At 48.7% G+C, this 21,495-nt stretch overlaps 1 protein-coding gene and 1 long non-coding RNA gene across 3 annotated transcripts in view; one reads left to right on the forward strand and one right to left on the reverse strand.

The window, feature by feature from the left end:
* The window catches only part of LOC146789600 (uncharacterized), a 192,862-nt gene that overhangs the window by 170,251 nt on the left and 1,116 nt on the right, over positions 1-21,495 (forward strand). Inside the window, exon 4 of the long non-coding RNA XR_014970129.1 lies at positions 21,074-21,453. This is a non-coding gene — a long non-coding RNA (uncharacterized LOC146789600). The remainder of the gene's footprint in view (positions 1-21,073; positions 21,454-21,495) is intronic.
* Positions 1-21,495, reverse strand: part of LOC146789601 (integrin beta-1-A-like) — a 319,722-nt gene that overhangs the window by 96,134 nt on the left and 202,093 nt on the right. For both annotated transcript variants that reach the window (XM_085631859.1, XM_085631858.1), the window contains exons 11-13: positions 2,776-2,978; positions 1,642-1,880; positions 979-1,201 (exon numbers count right to left, since the gene is read on the reverse strand). In XM_085631859.1, coding sequence (XP_085487985.1) covers positions 979-1,201; positions 1,642-1,880; positions 2,776-2,978 — 665 coding nt within the window. The remainder of the gene's footprint in view (positions 1-978; positions 1,202-1,641; positions 1,881-2,775; positions 2,979-21,495) is intronic.

Genomic DNA, 21,495 nt, shown 5'->3' on the forward strand with positions numbered 1-21,495 from the left:
TCTTTCTATGCTCGTCGATGATAGACTTTTGTTCAGTTGAGCAACAATAAAATTTCTCGTTTGCTTATGGTGTGTCAAGGTTATTTATAAAGATGTCACTTTTTGATAAGAAATTGGAACTTATCTATACAAAATAAGACAATATAAAATAATTGCGTTTACAGCACAAAAACACCCACAATCGCCCAGCTTTCTTTATCATGTTACCTCCTGGTCACATTTTCCCTTTCTCATACTAGCCTCCTACGTCATTGACCAGCCGCGTCCTGTTTGAGTTTCAACAGACCCTTGGTTGAGTCTGTGATTTGAAGGAGAGTTCTGTATCTCGCAGCAGGAGCATTCTCCGTCCGCTGCTGCCCCCTGCAGGCGCCCAATGATTCTGGTCCTTTCCTAATTGTGCTGCATCTCTAGCTGCATACGCGAAGCGACATTTTCGTTGCTATGACAATGAAAGCTTTGCAAGATGGTGTCGGACTGTCCACAGTCCGTACGGACATGCGCATGCTGTCTGCTTTGGACAGATGGCGAGAGCAGCCACCTTTGTCCGTGCAGACGCGTGCATGTAAGCCCACGGGGAGAATTGATTCCAAAAGGTCCTCTTCATGGCGAAAGCAGCACATGAGCTGCTTTCGCCAGGCGAGACCTAATAAAGGGGGTATTCCCACCAATGCATTTTCATGCATAGGCAGTGGTGCATGTTGCACAAAGGTTTGTGTCAAGAAACTTGAGAATCAGTTTAAAGTCGAGACACTCATATGGTACTTACTGACTGGGTACAGAAAAGAACCAAGGCATTAGGGTACTTACTTAAATTAATTTCATTATTCGTGTCAACATTGTGAACAGGTTCTCTTTCAAAATGTGTAAAACTTCCATTTGAAATGCTTCTACTTTTACTAGTTTGACTGTCTCGTCTTACAAGAAAGTATAAAATACACAGTTCATTTTGAACAAATTTCGTAAGCTGTAAAAACTTACTTGTGTTCCGCACATACACCAGGACACGTCTGACACACCTCACAGGTGGCTCCTTTGAATTTTGGATCTGTGCATTTACACCGTCCACAATCACAGATACCACGGCCATTACAAATTAGGCCATTACTTGCAATACAACTAGTTGTATCCAGTGCACAGTCACAGGCACTACCAGCGAAGTTAGGGAGGCACCTACATACTCCACAATCGCAAATTCCATTTCCTAGGAGAGAAAATAATCTATGTTTTACGCCAAAGAAGTACAAAAACAATTCACTTGGTTTGAAAATGTTACAAAACTCACAATTTGCACAATGTGCAGAATGCTTAACTTAGTGACAGTTTAACTTCTTAAATACTAAAAACTTGCACGAAGTGGTGGTTTATACGGACAAACTACACAATCAGCCTGACCTCTAAATTTAACTCTGAGTAACTTTAAACTGGAGACAGAAAAATGTTCAACTGAAAAATAATATCGTTTCGCCATTTATAGTTCTGTCAGCTGCCATCAATAATCACGCTATGCATTATATTTTGCCTAATTTGAGACGCTGAAAGTCCCATGTGGTTATTTGAGAATATGAAGAATTATAAAGGGAATTTCTTTTTCTCTCTGACCTTTTCTCTAAATCTCTGGCATATTTAAACTTTAATGCTCACCTCCACAAATCAAGCCGTTCGATCTATCACAGTTAAAGTTGTCACATTCACAGAACTTTCCAGAGTAAATTTCATTTGGATTCTCCCGTTCTTTGCATATACATTGGCCACAAATACACTCTCCGTTATTACTGCAAATTTCCGAAGCTGGGCCTTTTCTACAAAAAGCATCCATATCGTCACCATCCACTTCGTCGGTCGCGCATTCGCAGTCTCTACCAGCACGTCCTTCGTTGCATCTAGAAATAAAGAATGTAATCAAGTATTGTGAGATAATATTCTCTCTGCCTACTCCACGAATGACTGCACAGAAGTTAAAGATCTGCACAACCAAATTCCACGCAATGGAAATAGTAAAAGAAGGTAAGTACAAACACTCACTGAGTAGAGGCTATGGATAGGCAGAAAACAAAAGCAACAGTCTCCAAAGGAATACCACATAAGCATGCCACTCTGAGCAAGTAAACAAAGAAAAGCAAGAACTAACCAACTGCATGAAGTGATAGTATTCATGTATGATGAGATTTAAGATGTGACAGGGAAGCAGTGTGAAGACCTAATAGGTCTACAATAGAAACAAAGCAAATTAAATGGATGTAATAATACAATTTACATATGTATGGAACCTCCGCTGTATTTCAAACCCACTATAGACAAGAGCTGTGTGCGAGATAAATTACAAAATGGCACAATTGCAAGCAGGTGCAAACTTCTATGGGTTTGAGAGATGCATCAGTGAAAGATGGATTGGTGGCTTCAAACCGCCTCTCAGACTTTTACTTCAGGCAGACCAAAGCTGCCTCAACAGTTTCAATGCTGCCTTAAAAACAGAGCATGAATGTGACTTCCTGGATGGGGCTCTGCTAATGCACCTCCTGTGAGCTTCTACGCCAATGCGCCCCTGTAGCGAATTAACAGACCAACTAACCCCTGCCTCCACCCCGTCACCCATCTGTTGCTTGGGTGCAAAATGTGCACTCTCTTAATGGTATTGGAAAATAGCCAATACAAAAAAAAAAAGCACCAAAACTTGGTCCATCGGGTTATTCAATACTGCAAAAGCGTGGCTATGGTCTGCGTAAAACTTTACAATTTAAATTATTTTCAAGTCCATTAAAAATAATGTCTGTGTACCTGCAAGCTCCACATTCAAAGATTCCATTCCCATTGGAACAGACTGGACTATTTGGAATGCCTGTTTTTTGGCAGCCACATTCACATATGAACTGAAGAGCAACCTCCACTTCCTCAGTGAATCCCAGAGGCTTGATTTTAATAGTTTCATCTTGACGTTTCTTTGGGCACTTGTGAGCAGTGATACTAATTTCAAATTGCACCTAGAAGGAACAAAAGCGTTTAGTGTGCTTTAAAGCATATTGTGTTACTTGTACAGTTTTTTTGCTCTAAAAAATTACCTGAATTCACACATCTCAAAGCATTCACAATTATGTTACACAACTCAAATTCCCCTACTCCACTCTCTTCCTTACCTTTATTAAAGGCTGATTCAGATGGCACCTAAAATGTCCTTTAATGTCAAACTGCATTCAAGTGAAGACTAATATCAAACTGCAGGAGGAAATAACTGGACATCAATAATTTTGTTTGAAATAGTTGTCTATAATTAGAATTTACGAAGTTGTCTTTTGTGAGGTGTAGTGGTGCGGTTAGTTCATCACACACCAAAGGTTTGAATAGAAACTGCTTGCAAAAAGGTGATGTATCAAAAGAGCAAATTCTATACCTAAAGTAAATTCAATACCGTAAATGACGGGAGCGTGGCCGAGCCGCGACGAGCAATGGCCGCTTGATTCCACAGCTCCGCCTAATCCTTCTCCGTAACGACTATCCGCTAAACAGATCTGGCCCCCAGTGGATGTACACGCTCCGGAACAATAGTGGCACCGACCCAGCTAACCCCCAGTGCTCTGGAAGGTGTACGACAAGTGTTACGGAGTCCATTCACCTGCGGCCCGCACAAACTCTGCAGTTGGGGACTGGAGTACTGGCCTGACCGATGGCGATGCCTTCGGGGTGCGGCCTCCTCCGACCCGGTTCCTGGGTCTGACCGGCGATGTGCGCTGAGATCCTCTCTTGCTCCCGCGACGACAGCGAAGCGCTTGCAGAGTGAGAGCAGCTAATTGCGCAACGCCGCAGCAGAGTATGGTGGAGCTGCGTCTTCATCAAGGTGGCGCCAGCGCCCAGAGCTGGGAAGCACTGAGGGGTGGAGGCGAGGGCGCATGGCCGCCACATCCTCAATTGCACTGATATCTGCCTGACTGCCTTTCCCCCCCACCCCCTCGCCTTGATCGTGACCCTGCGGAGGCGCTGGAACGCCGAGACCTGGTGGTGGCGGACGTGTCTCACATGCCCTACCCCCCACCCTGGACATTACCCTGAGACTTGCACAGGGATCCCTGACGTATTGGGGTAAGCGCTGGAAGCGATGCTCTGAGTGCGTGTGGGTTATTATCCATATCCGTGCTGCAAAGTTATCCACATTATAAGGGCCTAGCAGCGCAGGGGACTCTCGCTACCTGAAGTAACAGTGAAGAAACTCCCTTCCCCACGTTGCTCCTGCCGCTCGCTGTAACCAGGCCCAACATAGACATTGCTCATTGTCTCACCGAGGACCACATCGGGTATTAGCGGACCACCAACGCCCTGACCTATCAAAGGATCAACATGGATAAACCCAAATCTTCTGGGGCGAAGGGACCCAAGCCTACACAAACAAATAAATTAGACCGCTATGCCCTTTCCAAGGACGCCCTACACGACCTACAAACTAAGACCAAGACTGCAACAGATCCCATCGATGAGAGATCTGAACTGACTTTAAAAGACGTCATGGACGCCATATCTGGTATCAAAACCATGAAAGAACACAAGATGGACTCTCTCTCCATTGACATGAACCTCATTAGAGCAGACCTCGCCAAAATGAATGAAAAGGTCAAGAAAGTAGAAATCACGACTTCAAGCCTACTTGGCGATGTCACTCAATTACAATGTGAGGTGCACGAACTGCAAGCATCCCGCAAGTTCATGGGGCAACAACTGGTCGATTATGAAGGGCGTCTTCGACGGAACAACGTGCGAATCCTAGGGGTGCCGGAAAAGGCGGAAGGGCAAACCGTGGATCTATTTGTGGAAGACCTAATATTGAATCATCAACAACCCAAAGGTCTCAGTAAATTCTTTCTAGTAGAGCGGGCTCATCGGGTCCCGGGCGGATGCCCAAAGCCAGGGCCCCCCGCGGCCAATGTTGGCGAGAGTCCTCAACTTCCGGGACAGAGACGTGATCCTCCAGAATGTAAGGACAAACCCCCCACTTCGATATGACAATGCCGAGATCACCTCCTTCCCGGATTTTACGCAGGAGGTGCAGAAACAGAGACGAACATTCCTAGGGGTCAAGAAGAAACTGCGAGAAGGTGGCTTTAAATATGCAATGCTGTTCCCGGCAAAACTTTGTGTTGAGGTGGACGGAAGGGCCTGGTTCTTCGAACAACCCGAGGTGGCCTCTGACTGGCTGGAGAGCCGGTTAGGCTGACAATCCGACAACAGGGGCAGCGGCTGCGAGGCCTCCCCCGGGCACCTGTAGTAATGGCCCTGTTTACATGAAAACACTCCAGTAGATTTGGACAGACATACAGCTACAAAGGGACAGATATCTAGGACACTCCTTGGGGGGCAGCTGGGTGGAGGTGCACGTTTATATCTGTCATATTCACGATGGGGCGAGGCTCTGTCTGGGGAATCACATCGCTCTAATGGGGAAGGGAAAGGGCGGCGGAGCGTGGTGCCCCACACAGTTCTTCTTTTCAGTAACAGTTAGGGCAACAGGCACTCTGCTAGTTATATATGGGCAGTTTAAGGCCCAAAGGGCAGGGCAGCAGGGAGGGGGGTTGTTGGATGGGAGATTTGTTTTTGTTGTTTTTTGTAGCAGTTTTCTCATCGACCATCTATGTCACAGGCATAATGGAAGCTATGAAGCTGTTCAATGGTTGTAATGCATTTACAGTGGGATAAGAGTGCCAGAATTCTGAGTTGGAATGTCAACGGGCTAGGCGACAAGATCAAACGCAGTATAGTACTCCAATATATCAAAAGGCAGGCCCCTGACATTGTCCTTCTTCAGGAGACACACTGGATAGGGCACTCATGCAAAGCATTGTGCAGATGGGGATATAAGTTAGTAGCACATGCGGGGTTCACATCTAGCTCGAGAGGAGTAGGTATCCTGGTAAAAAATACATTTGCTCTTAGTGTGGGCTCTACTTGGACAGACGATAAAGGCCGCTATATAGGTCTCACAGGAACATGGGGGGGGCGCACCATTACACTGTTGTCTGTTTATGTGCCACCCGGCCTTCAAGCCACCACATTTCAGGACCTGCGCACTGTTCTTCTTTCATTGCAGGAAGGGCTATTACTGTTGGGGGGTGATTTTAATTCCGTGGTATCGGGTAAACTTGATCGCCATCCCCCATGGGAGATAGGATCCGCCACTAGATGGCTACCAGACTTCCTCAAAGCCTTGGGGTTGGCAGATGCTTGGCGTACATACCACCCTGAGAAAATACAACATACCTTTCATTCCGGGGCCCATAACAGCCTCTCCAGACTGGACTATATTTTGGTCCCCAGCTCACAAATTTCACAAATTCATGAAATCAGACATCTGGCACGGGGTATTTCCGATCATTCACCGGTATGGGCGCATATCCTCTTAGATCAGGTGAAAGTGGGTAGTCTTGCTCCTATCAATCCCTGGCATCTCCGCAACCCCAAGACCCGAAAGGCCCTCATCGAGGCGATAGATAACTATTTTGGTGTGAATAAGGGCACAGTAACCTCCTCCCAAACACTTTGAGAAGCTTTTAAATCCGTAATCAGAGGAGAGGCTTTATCTCTAATATCTGGACAGAAGAAAGAGTGGCAAAAAGTGATCTCTGATGTAGAAAATGAGATCTATCGCCTAGAAAAGGAATTGGAATCCACACACTCCAGAATTACTTCACTTACTCAGCCTTAAACATGGTGAATATAGAGCACTGGCGACCAACAAAGCCCACATTTTTGAGAGGGACAAACCCAATAGGATATGCGATCTGGGAGCCAAGGCAGGGAAGTTAATAACCTGGCTCGATAAAAAGGAATGGGCGAACAGGCTGATCCCAATGCTGCAAGACGCTGGCAATACGTGTGTGACAGACCCCCAAGAAATTGTGAGTTGTTTTGCTCGACACTTCGCTGGGATATCAACCGCGGTGGCACCCTATACTAAGGAAGATTCTTCCGAACTGTTAAGAGATATAGTGCTTCCGTCCCTCTCTCAAACCAATCAACAGCTGTTAGATAGCACGCTCACAGTGGATGAGATTGCGCAGGCAATACGGTCCTTGAGTTCAGGAAAGGCCCTAGACCTTAACGGCATCCCTATCGAATTATACAAACTCCGACCGGATAAATTAGCCCCGTATTTAAAAGCTATGTTTGAAGAGAGCGTAGAGAGGGGGGAACTGCCACACGATCAACGAATAGCTACCATTGTCACTATTCATAAGGAAGGTAAGCCCAAAACGGTCTGTTCCTAATATAGGCCGATTTCACTCCTTAACGCCGAACCTAAGATTCTGTCTAAGGCACTGGCCAATCGATTAGTTAAAATCATATCGAGTCTTGTCCACCCAGATCAATCCGGCTTTATACCACACCGGAACACGGGACTAAACTTACGCAGAGTCCATGGTGTCGTGGGTAGAGCGGCAATGATACAGGAACCAGCCATACTAGTATCCTTGGATGCAACCATGGCATTCGATACAATTGAATGGCCCTATCTTATGGCTGTACTTCAGAAAATGGGGTTTGGACCGGGTTTCCTCCAATGGATACGTCTCCTTTATGAGAGACCCTTAGCACAAGTTGTGGTTAATAATAAAAAGTCTGATACATTTACTCTTAGTCGAGGAACTCGTCAGGGATGCCCGCTTTCCCCCTCCTCTCTGCTCTAGCGCTGGAACCCCTCGCAGCATGGATTCGAGGGGATCCGGTTATACGGGGCCTGTGTTGGTCTCCCGGCTGGGAGGACCGAATTTCACTCTACGCAGATGATGTTTTACTTTATTTGGCTTCCCCCAGATGATCCCTTATCACAGTCTTAGATATATTAGCGATATTCAGCAGATACTCGGGGTTCGCTATCAACTGAACTAAGTCCCATCTGTATACCCTTCAGGGGGAGCCACCAGCACTGCCCCGAGGATGCCAGATCCAAATCAGTACCATAGGGTTCAAATACCTAGGCATATTCCGCTCTTTAGATCAGTCAATTCGTTACAAAAGAAATCTACTCCCCCCCCTATTGAGATTGAAGCGGGATATCGCTAGCTGGAAATCGCTTCCCCTTTCCATCCTGGGCAAGGCCGCCCTTTTTAAAATGATGTCCCTCCCTCATTTCCTCTATGCCCTGCAGAACTCACTCGATCCAGTCTCACCGTCATATTTTTGGGAAATTGAAAGTCTCCAGAGAGACTTATTGTGGAATGGCGCACCACGTATTGCCTTTGGCAAACTCACTTTAAATTGGTACGATGGGGGCATCAGCCTTCCCGACATTAAGAAATATTACTGGGCTGGTCACTTAGCGGCTATTAATCATGGCACCTACGGTAACCCGGAAGACCCTGGATTCCGTATGGATAGGTGGCTTCTCCCTGGCGGTAACTATAATAGAGCACTATATTCGAAGCCAAACCGATTTCAGTTAACAGGCTCCACCGGTCATTCTGTTAAAGTATGGCATGTGGTAAACAGAGCCCTTGGGTGGGGGAACAGGTTGACTCTGGTTACCCTCCTATGGGATTCTGAGCGACTAGGTAATTTGTGGAAGACAAAGGGCTTTGACAAATGGGACCTGATTGGCATCTCTCGGATCGCAGACTTGTGGGACAAGGGAAAAGTGAAAACCTTTGCTGCTCTCCAACGCCAACACGAGCTAGCTAACACTGAATATTTTCGCTATGCCCAGGTTTGTCATGCGCTCCCAGTGGGTTCCTAGCCTCCGAAATCATCTCCACTGGAAGACAGGATATTAGATGGCCACCTTCCCGAGAATGCCATCTCCCTAATTTATAAAAAATGAATATGCAATATGGATGACCCACTTCTAGCTTTACGAAATAAATGGGTGGCAGGGGGTATGGAAATGGATGATGAGGACTGGCAAGATGCAGTGTCCTCCCCCAGAGTCGTAGCAATTCCAGCACGTCTCAGATTAGTGCAGCTCAAAACTCTGCATAGGACATATATTACGGGCCCCCGTTTGGTGCAAATGGGAGTTACAAGCGAGGGGGAATGTCGGAGGGGATGCGGGCAACTAGGCACCTTTATGCATATTATATGGGAGTGTGAACATATACAGTCGTACTGGAGGGTAATACATGAGGTAATAAGTGCAGTGTTTGGAATTACTATTCGCCTGGAATCACGTGGATGTCTTCTAAATATTTGGAAACCTCTGATTTTAACACACACCAAACACAATGGATCACTCTGGGGCTTATGAAAGCGAAGAGGGATATTGCTCAGGCCTGGGGAGCTGCTGCACCACCCATGATAGGTGCCTGGGAAACACATTTTGACTGGTGCATGTACTGGGAAAAGACAGTATATGTGGCTCGAGGCTGCCCCAAGAAATGGTCCCGAATATGGAGTGCATGGAACTCGTATCGTGGGGACCTATGTCAGTCCCCACTTAACATTGAACTGGATGATTTGCGCACCCCTTGATTTGTCCTAACTGTGTATGCCGTAAACGCTATTCTGTTTTTTCTCAGTTATGCCTGCAATAACGATAATCGTTTTGTATAATTTGCTTTATGTCGATGACTGTTTAATAAAAAGAGTTATTAAAAAAAAAAATACCGTAAATGACAAGTAGTAAAATAAGTCACCACTTTCATTTGCTCAGGAGCCTTACTTCAAGTGACTACATTTTGTAAGGTATCAGTCACCAACTCTGTATTGCCTCTTCATTGCCCCAAATGTTAACTCTTTCCTAAGAGACTGAGTTTCCTTACTTAGTGGGGGAAAACGGAGATCAACTTCAGTACAAAAGATTTCAGGCTGTATTAATTTTGCTTTACTCAAATCTGCTAATAATTACTTTTCCCTAATGAATATTTAACACTTGTACAAGAAAGTGCTTGATGGGTTATTGTTTACAAGTCAGAAAGTGCAGATACGTTTCAATTATCTTCAAGAATAAGTGATCAGAAGCTCCAAAACATAAAACTGCTGGCGGTACATCTGCAATGTGGGTGTATGGAAAATGTTTGGTTCTCTATAAAGTGGCTTACCATCTCACCATAACAAATGCCCAATAACAGTAATAAGAGTTTAGTACAATTGTTGTATGGGATGACAATTTTAATTAGACGAGACTAAGTACAGTGGAATTGAGAAAGAACAACAGAGAATCCGATCTATCCCATATGAAGTAACAGAGGAGAATGTATGGATGTCACCATGCCTTGTCTTGTCAGAATAATTACAGCATAATCTATTTCAGTCTCAGATTAAAAATATGATGCATGCTCTCAACATATTTAACCCTTTCGTTGCGCCCGTCGGCCAACGGCCGTCGCGAGCACTACCTTGGTAGTGCTGTGCACGTCCGTTGGCCGACGCGGCCCCGCCCACTTAATGGAACGCCCCGCACCGCGGCGAAATTACCGCTGCGTTAAACGGGTTAAAAAGAGGAACATTTAATAGCATACAAATGAAGACTCCATTATGAACAAATGTTAATGTAATGAAATGGTTACTTACCTGTAGGAGTAGTTTTGCAAGTTGAAGAAGATTCTGGATTCACATGCTGTGCATTATTTCACCACCTAGCGGTTGGGCCCAGAACTCTCCTCTTGTATATTATTCCTTCTTCTCTTTCCTCACTCTATTTGGTTGTTGGACGTAGATTGTCCTCCCCATTTGCTATGATACAAATGATACGAAGAGTTGTTTTCATTTCCTGATTGGCTTTGTTTTCTCCATATACAACATTATTGCCTGTTGGCATCTAGTGTATGTAGCGCTCTTTCTGCCTGAGTCTTTGGCTCTTGGGGGGACAGGTCTCTATTTCCTCCTGACAGAGCACCCGTCTCTTATGAGGGATGCAAGATTGATTTGGAGGGGTTAATTGAAGATGTCTTAGAATTCAAAGGGCAAAAGATACAGAGAAAATCTATGTGGCGGTTCGTGGATTAAACATCCTTGGCTGGTATCATCAAGGGCTTTTCGGCATGGTATTAAGACCTGGTACAAGTGAGCAGGTACTGGTAATCAAAGACAATCCTGAGTCTCTCAGTTTGGAACATGAGTTTCTCAATGTGTTTTCTGACTCTCTTGGAAAGATAGTGGGATTCAAGCATAAGATAAAGATCAAAAAAGATGCCATATCGGTGAAGCACAAGGTCAGGTCAGGGCCATTTAGCCTTAGGGGAGATCTAAAGATGGAATTGGATACATTGCAGAACCGTGGGGTCATTGAACCTGTAGAATCTAGTTTGTGGTTAAGTCCTTTAGTTGTCGCAGGAAAACGGAATCGCGATATACGTTTGTACATCCACTTGAGAAGTCTTAACCAAGAAATTTGGGTTGACTCACACCCTCTTCTGAAAATTGGTGATCTTTTGGAAGAACTGAGGGACGTAGAGTGGTTTTAAAAGATAGATCTTGCCTCTGCGTACCTTCAAGTTTTGCTGGATGATGAGTCTCGCCACTATACTGCTTTTAACTCCCCTTTTGGTTCATTTCAGTTTTGTAGGATGCCCTTTGGACATGACTCTGCGGCTTCCGCGTTCCAACGTATTATGCAGTCAGTGCTTCAAGATGTAAGGGGTGTAGTCATCTTTCAAGATGATATGCTTATTTTTTTTAAACAGTTAGAAGAACAATGCAAAGTTTTGAGGACAGTACTAGGTATTTTTGAGAAGAAGGGAATTGTTGTAAAAAAAAAAAAATACGTTTGAGTTCTGGAAAAGAGAAATAGAATTTTTGGGACATCTGGTTCCTGCAAAAGGTGTCAGCCCAAGGCCAGGTTTGGTGAAAGCTGTTGTTGAATGTCCATGTCCTAAAAACAAGGATGAGTTACGCTCCTTTTTGGGGTTGTGTGAATTTTATTCACGTTTCATACCTGATTATGCCAGTAAAATGAAGGTCCTCTCAAATGTGTTAAGGACAAATGTCACTTTTGAGTGGGATGTGAACTGTCAAGCGACTTTTGATTTGGTCAAGTCAGAAATGGTTAATGCTAAAACACTTAGTGCATATGACCTGGCTGTGCCCTGTACCATTACTGTCGATGCTAGTGACTATGGTTTAGGGGCAGTTTTGACCCAATTTTCAGGTGTGAGTGAAGTTACCATCAGTTATGCTTCCAGAGTTCTGCGCGATCCAGAGCTAAATTACTCTGTGATCGAAAAGGAGCTTTTGGCATGTTATTGGGCATGTGAAAAGTTCAGGACTTACATTTGGGGCAGGAAATTTGTCATTCAAACTGACCTTAAGCCCCTTGTTTACATTCTGGGAGGGAACGTCTCAAATATGCCACGCCTCGCATTGCACGGCCGACGACAAAACTTTTACAGTATGATTTTGTTGTTAAGCATATCCCAGGAAAGGAAAATGTCAGAGCTGATTTGTTGTCCAGACTTCCCATAAGTGATGATGATGTACTTGATATGGATGAGGACAAGGAGGACTGTTTTATTGCTTTTGTTGATGCGGTAGACAATAAGGCTTGCAGTGAGAGTGAATGGAAGAGGGGGTTGTGTGAAGATTCTATTCTTGTTAAAGTTAAGGAATATATTGTGAAAGGTTGGCCAAGAGAGAGATGTGTGTCTCATGAAATACAACCTTTTTGGAAAGTTGCAGACGAACTGTCCATTGAAGATGGGGGTCATTATGAGGGATGGTAGGAGTATTCCTCCTCTTACTGTACATACCAAGTTGGTTGACTGTGCACATGATGGACATTTAGGGGCAACCATGACAAAAAGGCATGTCAGACTGCACTATTGGTGGCCTTCTATGGACAATGACATCGAGATAAGAGTCAAGGAGTGTGTTGTTTGCTGTGGAGTGGAGAAGGGTCTCAAAGTTGTCACACCTCCTTTGCAACCCATTGTTTTTCCAGAAAAGTCATGGCTTAAGGTGGGGATTGATTTGGTGGGTCCGTTCAATTTCCTTCCTTACAATCTACGCTTTGCGTATGTGTTAATGGACTTTCACAGCAAGTGGCCTGAAGTCTGGTTTTGTGCTTCTCCAACTGCAAGCAGTGCGATTCATTTCCTTAAAGAGATTTTTATGAGGGAATCTTTTCCAGAAGTGCTTGTCTCTGATAATGGTGGACAGTTCGTGAATCAGGAAATGAGTGAGTTTTTGAATGAGTCTGGTGTTAAACATTTAAGAAGCTCGGTTGTACATCCTCAAACCAATGGTCTGGTTGAGAGTATGAACAGGGTTGTTGTGGAATGCATTATGTGGGCAAAACACAATGGATATGATGTGGAGGGTGCGGTCAGATCCATGCTGTGGTTTTACCGTACAACGTCTCATTGTCTCATCAAGGTAGCACCCTATGTGTCACTAAGAGGTCGGGTACCCACTTCTGCTTTATACCCTGCTTGGCTTTTAAGAACTGTTTGTGACAAAGTGTCGTGTTGGGTCGATCATGTTACTTTGGAATCCAGAATTGAAGTTGCACAGAAGAAGATGTCCAACAGATATAATCAAAAGAAGTCGGCGAAGCCTGTTGATTTGCATCCTGGGGACATGGTTCTTATCAGAAACACCAATTTTGTGAAAAAAAGGGTGGTGCGTCCTTTGGTGATTCTGTTTGTGTTGAAAAAGTATCTGGAGGTGCTGTTATGGTACGAGTTGGGCATTCGTGGAATGCTTCCAAAGTTGTGAGAGTTCAAGCAGTAGCCAATAGAGATCCTGGCTCTTCGAACTGTTCAGGGAGAAGTTCTCCCACTTCTGATTCTTCTGTGCCAAGTGTAGCACCAAGGAGGTCTAGTCGAGTTAGACATGTTCCTTGGAAACTACGATAATCTATTATTGTTTATTTTAATTAATTTCTGCGTTCCTTGTATTTCCTAATATATTATTTCTTTTTACATTCATGCTGTTATTTGTTTACTTTTGTAAGTTTTCTTTCTTTTCTTTTCTTTGTTTTTGTTTGTATTGCTGTTGCTCCTCATCTGGGGAGTTGTTCTTATTGTCTCTTTATAATATGCCTGTTTATATAAAAAAAAGAGGTAATATGTTGTACTTAGTTGTGCTTGTTTGAGGTTCTACCTAGAACCTTCATGTGTTACCATAGCACTCTTGTGTAAGGTATTCTATTACTGTCAGTTGTGGCCTCTTGCCTGTTAAGAGAGGAGCGGTGGATTGTTGATCCCCTGTGCCCCCACAGCCGGTCGCTCCCACTCCACTGCTCTGCCGCCTACCTGCCTGCCGCTGCCTAGCACCTAGCGCTGCCTAGCGCCTAGTGCTGCCTACCGCTGCCTAGCGCCTAGCGCTGGTTGGAGACCACCACTCACCTCCTCCACGCCGCCGCCTTCAGCCTGCTGCCTGCGACCTCGCAGGTACCGCCTGCCGCTCTCTGCCTGCCGCAGCTTCCCCTTCACGCCCGCTGACCACCGCCACTGACCAGGTCACGCCCCCTCCGCTTTTCCCGCCGCCGCTGCCCCGGTCTCCTCCTTCCTTCTCCCGCCTGCAGTCCCGCCTCCCCGCCCTGCCCATTGGCCACCCCGCTCCCGCCTCCTTACTGACCCTCCCTCCCGGCTCCTTATTTAAGGGGGCCGTGGCGGGCTGGTCAGTGTGACCCCCTGTGCCCCCACAGCCGGTCGCTCCCACTCCACTGCTCTGCCGCCTACCTGCCTGCCGCTGCCTAGCACCTAGCGCTGCCTAGCGCTGCCTACCGCTGCCTAGCGCCTAGCGCTGGTTGGAGACCACCACTCACCTCCTCCACGCCGCCGCCTTCAGCCTGCGACCTCGCAGGTACCGCCTGCCGCTCTCTGCCTGCCGCAGCTTCCCCTTCAGGCCCGCTGACCACCGCCGCTGACCAGGTCACGCCCCCTCCGCTTTTCCCGCCGCCGCTGCCCCGGTCTCCTCCTTCCTGCTCCCGCCTGCAGTCCCGCCTCCCCGCCCTGCCCATTGGCCACCCCGCTCCCGCCTCCTGACTGACCCTCCCTCCCGGCTCCTTATTTAAGGGGGCCGTGGCGGGCTGGTCAGTGTGACCCCCTGTGCCCCCACAGCCGGTCGCTCCCACTCCACTGCTCTGCCGCCTACCTGCCTGCCGCTGCCTAGCACCTAGCGCTGCCTAGCGCCTAGCACTGCCTACCGCTGCCTAGCGCCTAGCGCTGGTTGGAGACCACCACTCACCTCCTCCACGCCGCCGCCTTCAGCCTGCTGCCTGCGACCTCGCAGGTACCGCCTGCCGCTCTCTGCCTGCCGCAGCTTCCCCTTCACGCCCGCTGACCACCGCCGCTGACCAGGTCACGCCCCCTCCGCTTTTCCCGCCGCCGCTGCCCCGGTCTCCTCCTTCCTGCTCCCGCCTGCAGTCCCGCCTCCCCGCCCTGCCCATTGGCCACCCCGCTCCCACCTCCTGACTGACCCTCCCTCCCGGCTCCTTATTTATGACGCCACCTCAGCGACCGCGCAGCGGACGCGCGCAGCGGGAGCGCCGACTGTGCGCTGAAGGTGCGCCAAAGGTAAGCCCGTCTGCGCCCGTCCGCGCCTGGCCCGCGCCCAGCGCCAGACCCCCTGCCCCCCGCGTCCGCCGGCCCCCCCGCAGGACCTACAACTTCGCCGCACTCATCGCACTCAAGACCGCCCGAGCCCCCGGATGCTACCGAGCATCCCCGCGACGCACCCACGGACCCTTAGTCTGCAGATCCTGCAACTTCTCCTGCCTCCGAACATGCACCACACCCACCAGGACTGGAAGCAACAACCACCTCAAGTGCATCATGCTCAACACCCGCTCCGTCCACCGCCACGCCGTTGAACTCTGGAACCTCCTCGACACCGCATCTCCAGACGTCGCCTTCCTCACAGAAACCTGGATGAACGCCTCCTCAGCCCCCGACGTCGCCATTGCCATCCCGGACGGCTACAAGATCATCAGGAAGGACCGCATCAACCAGATCGGAGGAGGCATCGCCATCGTACACAAGAGCACCGTTCGCATCTCGACTGACTCCATCGACACATTCAGCGCCGCCGAACACCTCCACTTCCAGATCCACACCGACCCCAAGACGACCCTCAGAGGCACCCTCATCTACAGACCCCCGGGACCGCGCGCACAGTTTTGCGACGACATCACGGACTTCATCAGCCCACACGCCCTCCCCTCCACCGACTACATCCTCCTCGGGGACCTCAACTTCCACCTGGAGAACAACAACGACCGCAACACCACCGCCCTGCTGGACAACCTCGCCAACCTCGGACTCAAGCAGCTGGTCAACACCGCCACCCACTACGCCGGCCACACGCTCGACCCTATCTTCTCCTCCAGCATGCACGTCTCCTTCAGCCACTCCACCGGACTCCACTGGACCGACCACAGCTGCGTCCACTTCAGCTTCGCAAAGAAGACGGTCCACCACCACCCGAAGCAGGTTCCTCACAGGAACTGGAGCAAGATCACCGCCGAACAACTCACCACCTCCCTCAGCCAGAACCCACCCGTCAGGACAACTGACCCCAACACAGCAGCCCGCAACCTCACGCAGTGGCTGACCACAAGTGCTGACGCCCTCGCCCCACTGAAGCACCCAATCACCAGGCCCAGAAGCAAGAAGGCTCCCTGGTTCACCGACGAACTCAAGGACTCCAAGAAAGCCTGCCGCACCCTCGAGAAGGCCTGGCTCCTCGACAAGACCGCCGACAACATGACCGCCCTCAAACTCGCCACCCGCAGACATCACCAGCTCATCCGCACCACAAAGAAGAAATCTCTGAAGGAACGACTGGACAAGAACGCCCATGACAGCAAGGAGCTCTTCCACATCGTCAAGGAATTCTCCAACCCCAGCACAGGCAACAACGACATCACCCCCTCACAGGACCTCTGCGACTCCCTCGCCTCGTACTTCCACCGCAAGATCGGCGACATCCATAACAGCTTCGGCACTCAACCCACGCACCCATCGATCGAACCCACACACCCAGCCGCCATCCTCCAGACATGGACCGAGGTTACCACCGTAGACACGACAAGCACGATGAACACCATCCACTCCGGATCTCCGACCGACCCGTGCCCCCACCACGTCTTCAACAAAGTGGCCCCAACCATCGCACCCCACCTCCGAGACATGATCAACACCTCCTTCAACACAGCCACCTTCCCGGAAAGCTGGAAGCACGCCGAGCTCAGCGCACTACTGAAGAAACCAACAGCGGACCCGGCCGAACTCAAGAATTTCCGCCCCATTTCGCTCCTTCCCTTCCCGGCCAAAGTCATCGAAAAGGTCGTCAACAAGCAACTGGCCGCCTTCCTCGAGACGAACGGTTCCCTCGACCCATCGCAGTCTGGATTCAGAGCCAATCACAGCACCGAAACCGCCCTCATCGCAGCCACTGATGACATCCGAGCCCTGCTCGACAACGGTGAAACAGCGGCACTCATCCTCCTAGACCTCTCCGCTGCATTCGAAACTGTATGCCACCGCACCCTAGTCCAACGCCTCAATGACACCGGCATCCAAGGGAAGGCCCTGGACTGGATCACTTCATACCTCTCCGGAAGGACACAGAGAGTACGCCTCCCGCCGTTCCGCTCGGAGGCCACCACAGTCATCTGCGGGGTCCCGCAAGGCTCATCGCTCAGCCCCACTCTCTTCAACATCTACATGAAACCCCTCGCTGCCATCGCTCGCAATCACAACCTGAACATCATCTCAGCTGATCCTCTCCCTCACCAAAGACCCCGACACCGCCAAGGCGAACCTCCACAAAGGGATGAAAGACGTCGCCGATTGGATGAACAACAGCCGCCTTAAGCTGAACACGGACAAGACGGAAGTCCTCATCCTGGGACAATCGCCCGCCGCATGGGACGACTCCTGGTGGCCGCCAGCCCTAGGCACCGCACCCAAGCCAACAGACCACGCACGCAACTTGGGCATCATCCTGGACTCTTCCCTATCGATGACCAGACAAGTCAACGCAGTCTCCTCATCTTGCTTCCACACACTCCGCATGCTCCGCAAGATCTTCCAATGGATTCCGACAGAGACAAGGAAGACGGTCACCCAGGCCCTCATCACCAGCAGACTGGACTATGGAAACACCCTCTACGCCGGAACCACAGCCAAGCTTCAGAAGAAACTCCAGCGCATCCAGAACGCCTCCGCCCGAATCATCCTGGACGTCCCCCGACGCAGCCACATCTCGAGCCACCTGAGAGACCTACACTGGCTCCCTGTTAACAAGAGGATCACGTTCAGACTCCTCACCCACGCACACAAATCCCTCCACGACCAGGGCCCAAGGTACCTCAACGACCGACTGACCTTCTACGCGCCCACCCGCCAGCTACGTTCAACGAACCTCGCCCTCGCCGTCGTGCCGCGCATTCGGAAAGCCACCGCCAGAGGAAGATCCTTCTCCTACCTTGTGGCCAAGACATGGAACTCCCTGCCCACCCACCTGCGGCTGACCCAGGACCACCTCGCCTTCAGGAAACAGCTCAAGACCTGGCTGTTCGAGCAGTAGCAGACCCCCTTCCCCAAGCGCCTTGAGACCCTTCTGGGTGAGTAGTGCGCGATACAAATGACATGATTGATTGATTGATGAATAAAAGGCTAAAACTTACCTGCTGTGTCCTGTGATGGTATCCTGCATCCAGAGGGCGCAACACTCTGTATTTGGATTGTCTGGCTTATGTGAAACTGGGATATGACCTTTGGTAGGAAACGTGGGTTTGGTCCTCATGACTATTTTGTCATTGTGTACTTACATGTATGGTTCCTGAATGGTGAGTGCTTGCAGCTCGCTCACTCTAAGGAGAGATGTCACTGCAATTAGAAAGGGTGTTTTAAGTGGGACGAATTTTAAGATGGCCTTGTGGAGTTGGTTCAAAAGGTTCTATTATCAGTTGAGTCAGCACTACATTTAGGTTTCATGTTAGCGCACTCCTTGGTGGGGCTCTTCTTTTGGCTCCTTCCAGAATACTTTTGATCTCTGGTGTAGTGAAAAACCTTCTTCCTATGTATCCCCTTGTGTAGGCCACTATCGCTGCAAGATGCACCTTTAGTGACGCATAGGTGAGCTTGTTGTCTAGCAGGTGTGTGAGGTATCTGATAACTGTACTGTCTCTTGTCTTGTCCTGAAAGAGGCCAGATGTCTGGCACCACCGTGTGTATCTCTCCCACTTGGCTGTGTAGCATTTCCTTGTTGTCAGTCTTCTTGCTTCTCTGAGGACCGTCATTGCCTTTTCTGGAAGTCCTTGGTGTCCAAACTCTAAGGTCCCGATTCACAAAGGTAAAATGAGACGAAAGTCTGACTTTACGACTTTTGGTATTCACAAAAGGCATTTACGAGTAGTAAATACCCTTTGTGAATACCAAAAGTCCTAAAGTTAGATCTTAATCTCAGTTTACCTTTGTGAATCAGGCCCCATATCTTCAGGAGCCATGCTGCTAGACTCAGTGTGCTTGGTTCTGGGTGGAGAATCTTCCCCCTTGCATGGAGAGCAGATCTTGTAACACTGGTAGTCTCTGCACATTGTTGTGTGTCATCTCTATTAGGTCTGAGAACCAGGTGTGTCTCACCCACTGTGGAGCGATGAGTATTAAAGTAATCTGCGACTTTTTGCATTTGTTGATCATCTAATGGCAACAGTGGGATCGGGGGAAAAACTTAAGCAAATCTCCCTGACCAGTCCATCAACAGTGGATTCCCCAGGGAGTGTTGGTGTGGACGTCTGGATGCAAAGGATTGGCATTTTGCTTTTTCTGGTGTTGCGAAAAGGTTTATTTCTGGTGTCCCCACCTCCTGTTCACTGTTTTGATTCCTGTCTGATTCAGTTCCCACTCATGTGAGCTGGATGCCTGCCTGCTCAGCTTGTTGGCCTCAACATTCTCTTTTCCTGGTAGGTGTATTGCAGTTATATGTATTTGCCTCTGGATGGCCCATCTCCACATCTCTTGTGCTAGCCTCGATAAGGCAAAGGACTCTGGGCCATATGTAGGAAACACTTTTGCGATCGCAAACACTGCGATTCGCAAGAATCTGTGTGTTTGCGATCGCAAAACCGACTGCACCTATGTAGGAGATGTGTCGGCATCAAAAAGTAGCGATTCGGTAATTTAGCGATTAGCAACTTTGCGTAAAGCTCAGTTTGTGAATAATTTTGCGTAATCGCAGTCTGCATCGCGGTATTTGCGGAAATCGCAGTTACCGACATCGCAAATTGCGTATTCGCTAAATCTGATTTTAAAAAAAATCGCAAATAGCGATTCCTCAAAATTCGCAATTTAGCACTTCTCAATTACCACCAACTCTGAGCAGGTGGTAACCAAGTGCAACCTATTTAAACAGGCCCACAGTGCCACAGGGACTTCACACCATGGCTGGGCTGTACGTGATAGCCAGGAGGCTGCGAATCAGGGATGCCATGCAGAGAAGGAGACGCCAGCAAAGGATCTACAGGACACGCATCACCCTCTTCCAACTGACCGATGAGGAGATACATGTGAACTACAGGCTGCACCCACACAGCATCCTGGATTTAATAGAGGAGCTGACACCCATACTTCAACACCCCACACGCAGGGCACACTCCATTCCCACCCATGTGCAGGTGCTGTGCTCACTGCAACTCCTGGCATCAGGGAGTTTTCAGGGGGTAATTGCCACAGCAGGTGGTGTCTCGCAAAGTGCACTGTCGCGCTTCCTCCACGCTTTCTTGGATGCAATGGTACAGAGGCTGCATCACCACATACAATTTCCTAGCACACCACAGACACTAGATCAGACCAAGCAGGATTTCTACCAAATTGCCCAATTCCCCCATGTCATTGGCTGCGTAGATGGGACCCATGTCGCAATCTCTCCCCCATCACATAATGAGTATGTATTTCGCAACAGGAAGTCATATCATTCCCTGAACGTCCAGATATTGTGCAATGCCCAACATATAATCACTGATATTGTGGCCAAATACCCTGGAAGCACACACGACTCATTTATGTTTCGCCACTGTGCATTACATCGAAGACTCACAAATGGTGACTTTGGAGAGGGCTACCTGCTAGGTAAATGCATGCCAAACACACACAGAGGCAGTAGAGTGTTGCAGTGGCAGGACACTATTGACCCTGAATCTGCTTATGCCCCGCAGGTAACAGTGCGTATGCTGTACGAGACTACATCCTCACACCGTACCTGAATCCAGCTACTGCAGGTGAGAGGAGGTACAACAACGCACACAGAGCCACACGCTGTGCCATTGAGAGGACCTTTGGAATCCTAAAGAGCCGTTTTCGATGCCTCCATAAGAGTGGAGGAGCGCTACAGTACAGCCCGGAGACATGTTGCAAAATTGTGGTTGCCTGTGCTATGCTACACAACATCGCTACCAAAAAAGGAACCCCAGTGGACCTGACAGACTCTGAATCATCAGATGAGGATGGACCAGCACCACATCGCGGTCCGGCAGGTGGTGATGGTGCTGCTGCCGGACGCATGAGGCGAGATGAGATCACACAAAACTACTTCTAAGTGAGTAATGAGGACACAATGCGACTGTATTTTTTCTTACAG

Source organism: Triturus cristatus, chromosome 10 (genome assembly GCF_964204655.1).
Source record: "Triturus cristatus chromosome 10, aTriCri1.1, whole genome shotgun sequence".
In the NCBI taxonomy this organism is placed as follows: domain Eukaryota; kingdom Metazoa; phylum Chordata; class Amphibia; order Caudata; family Salamandridae; genus Triturus; species Triturus cristatus.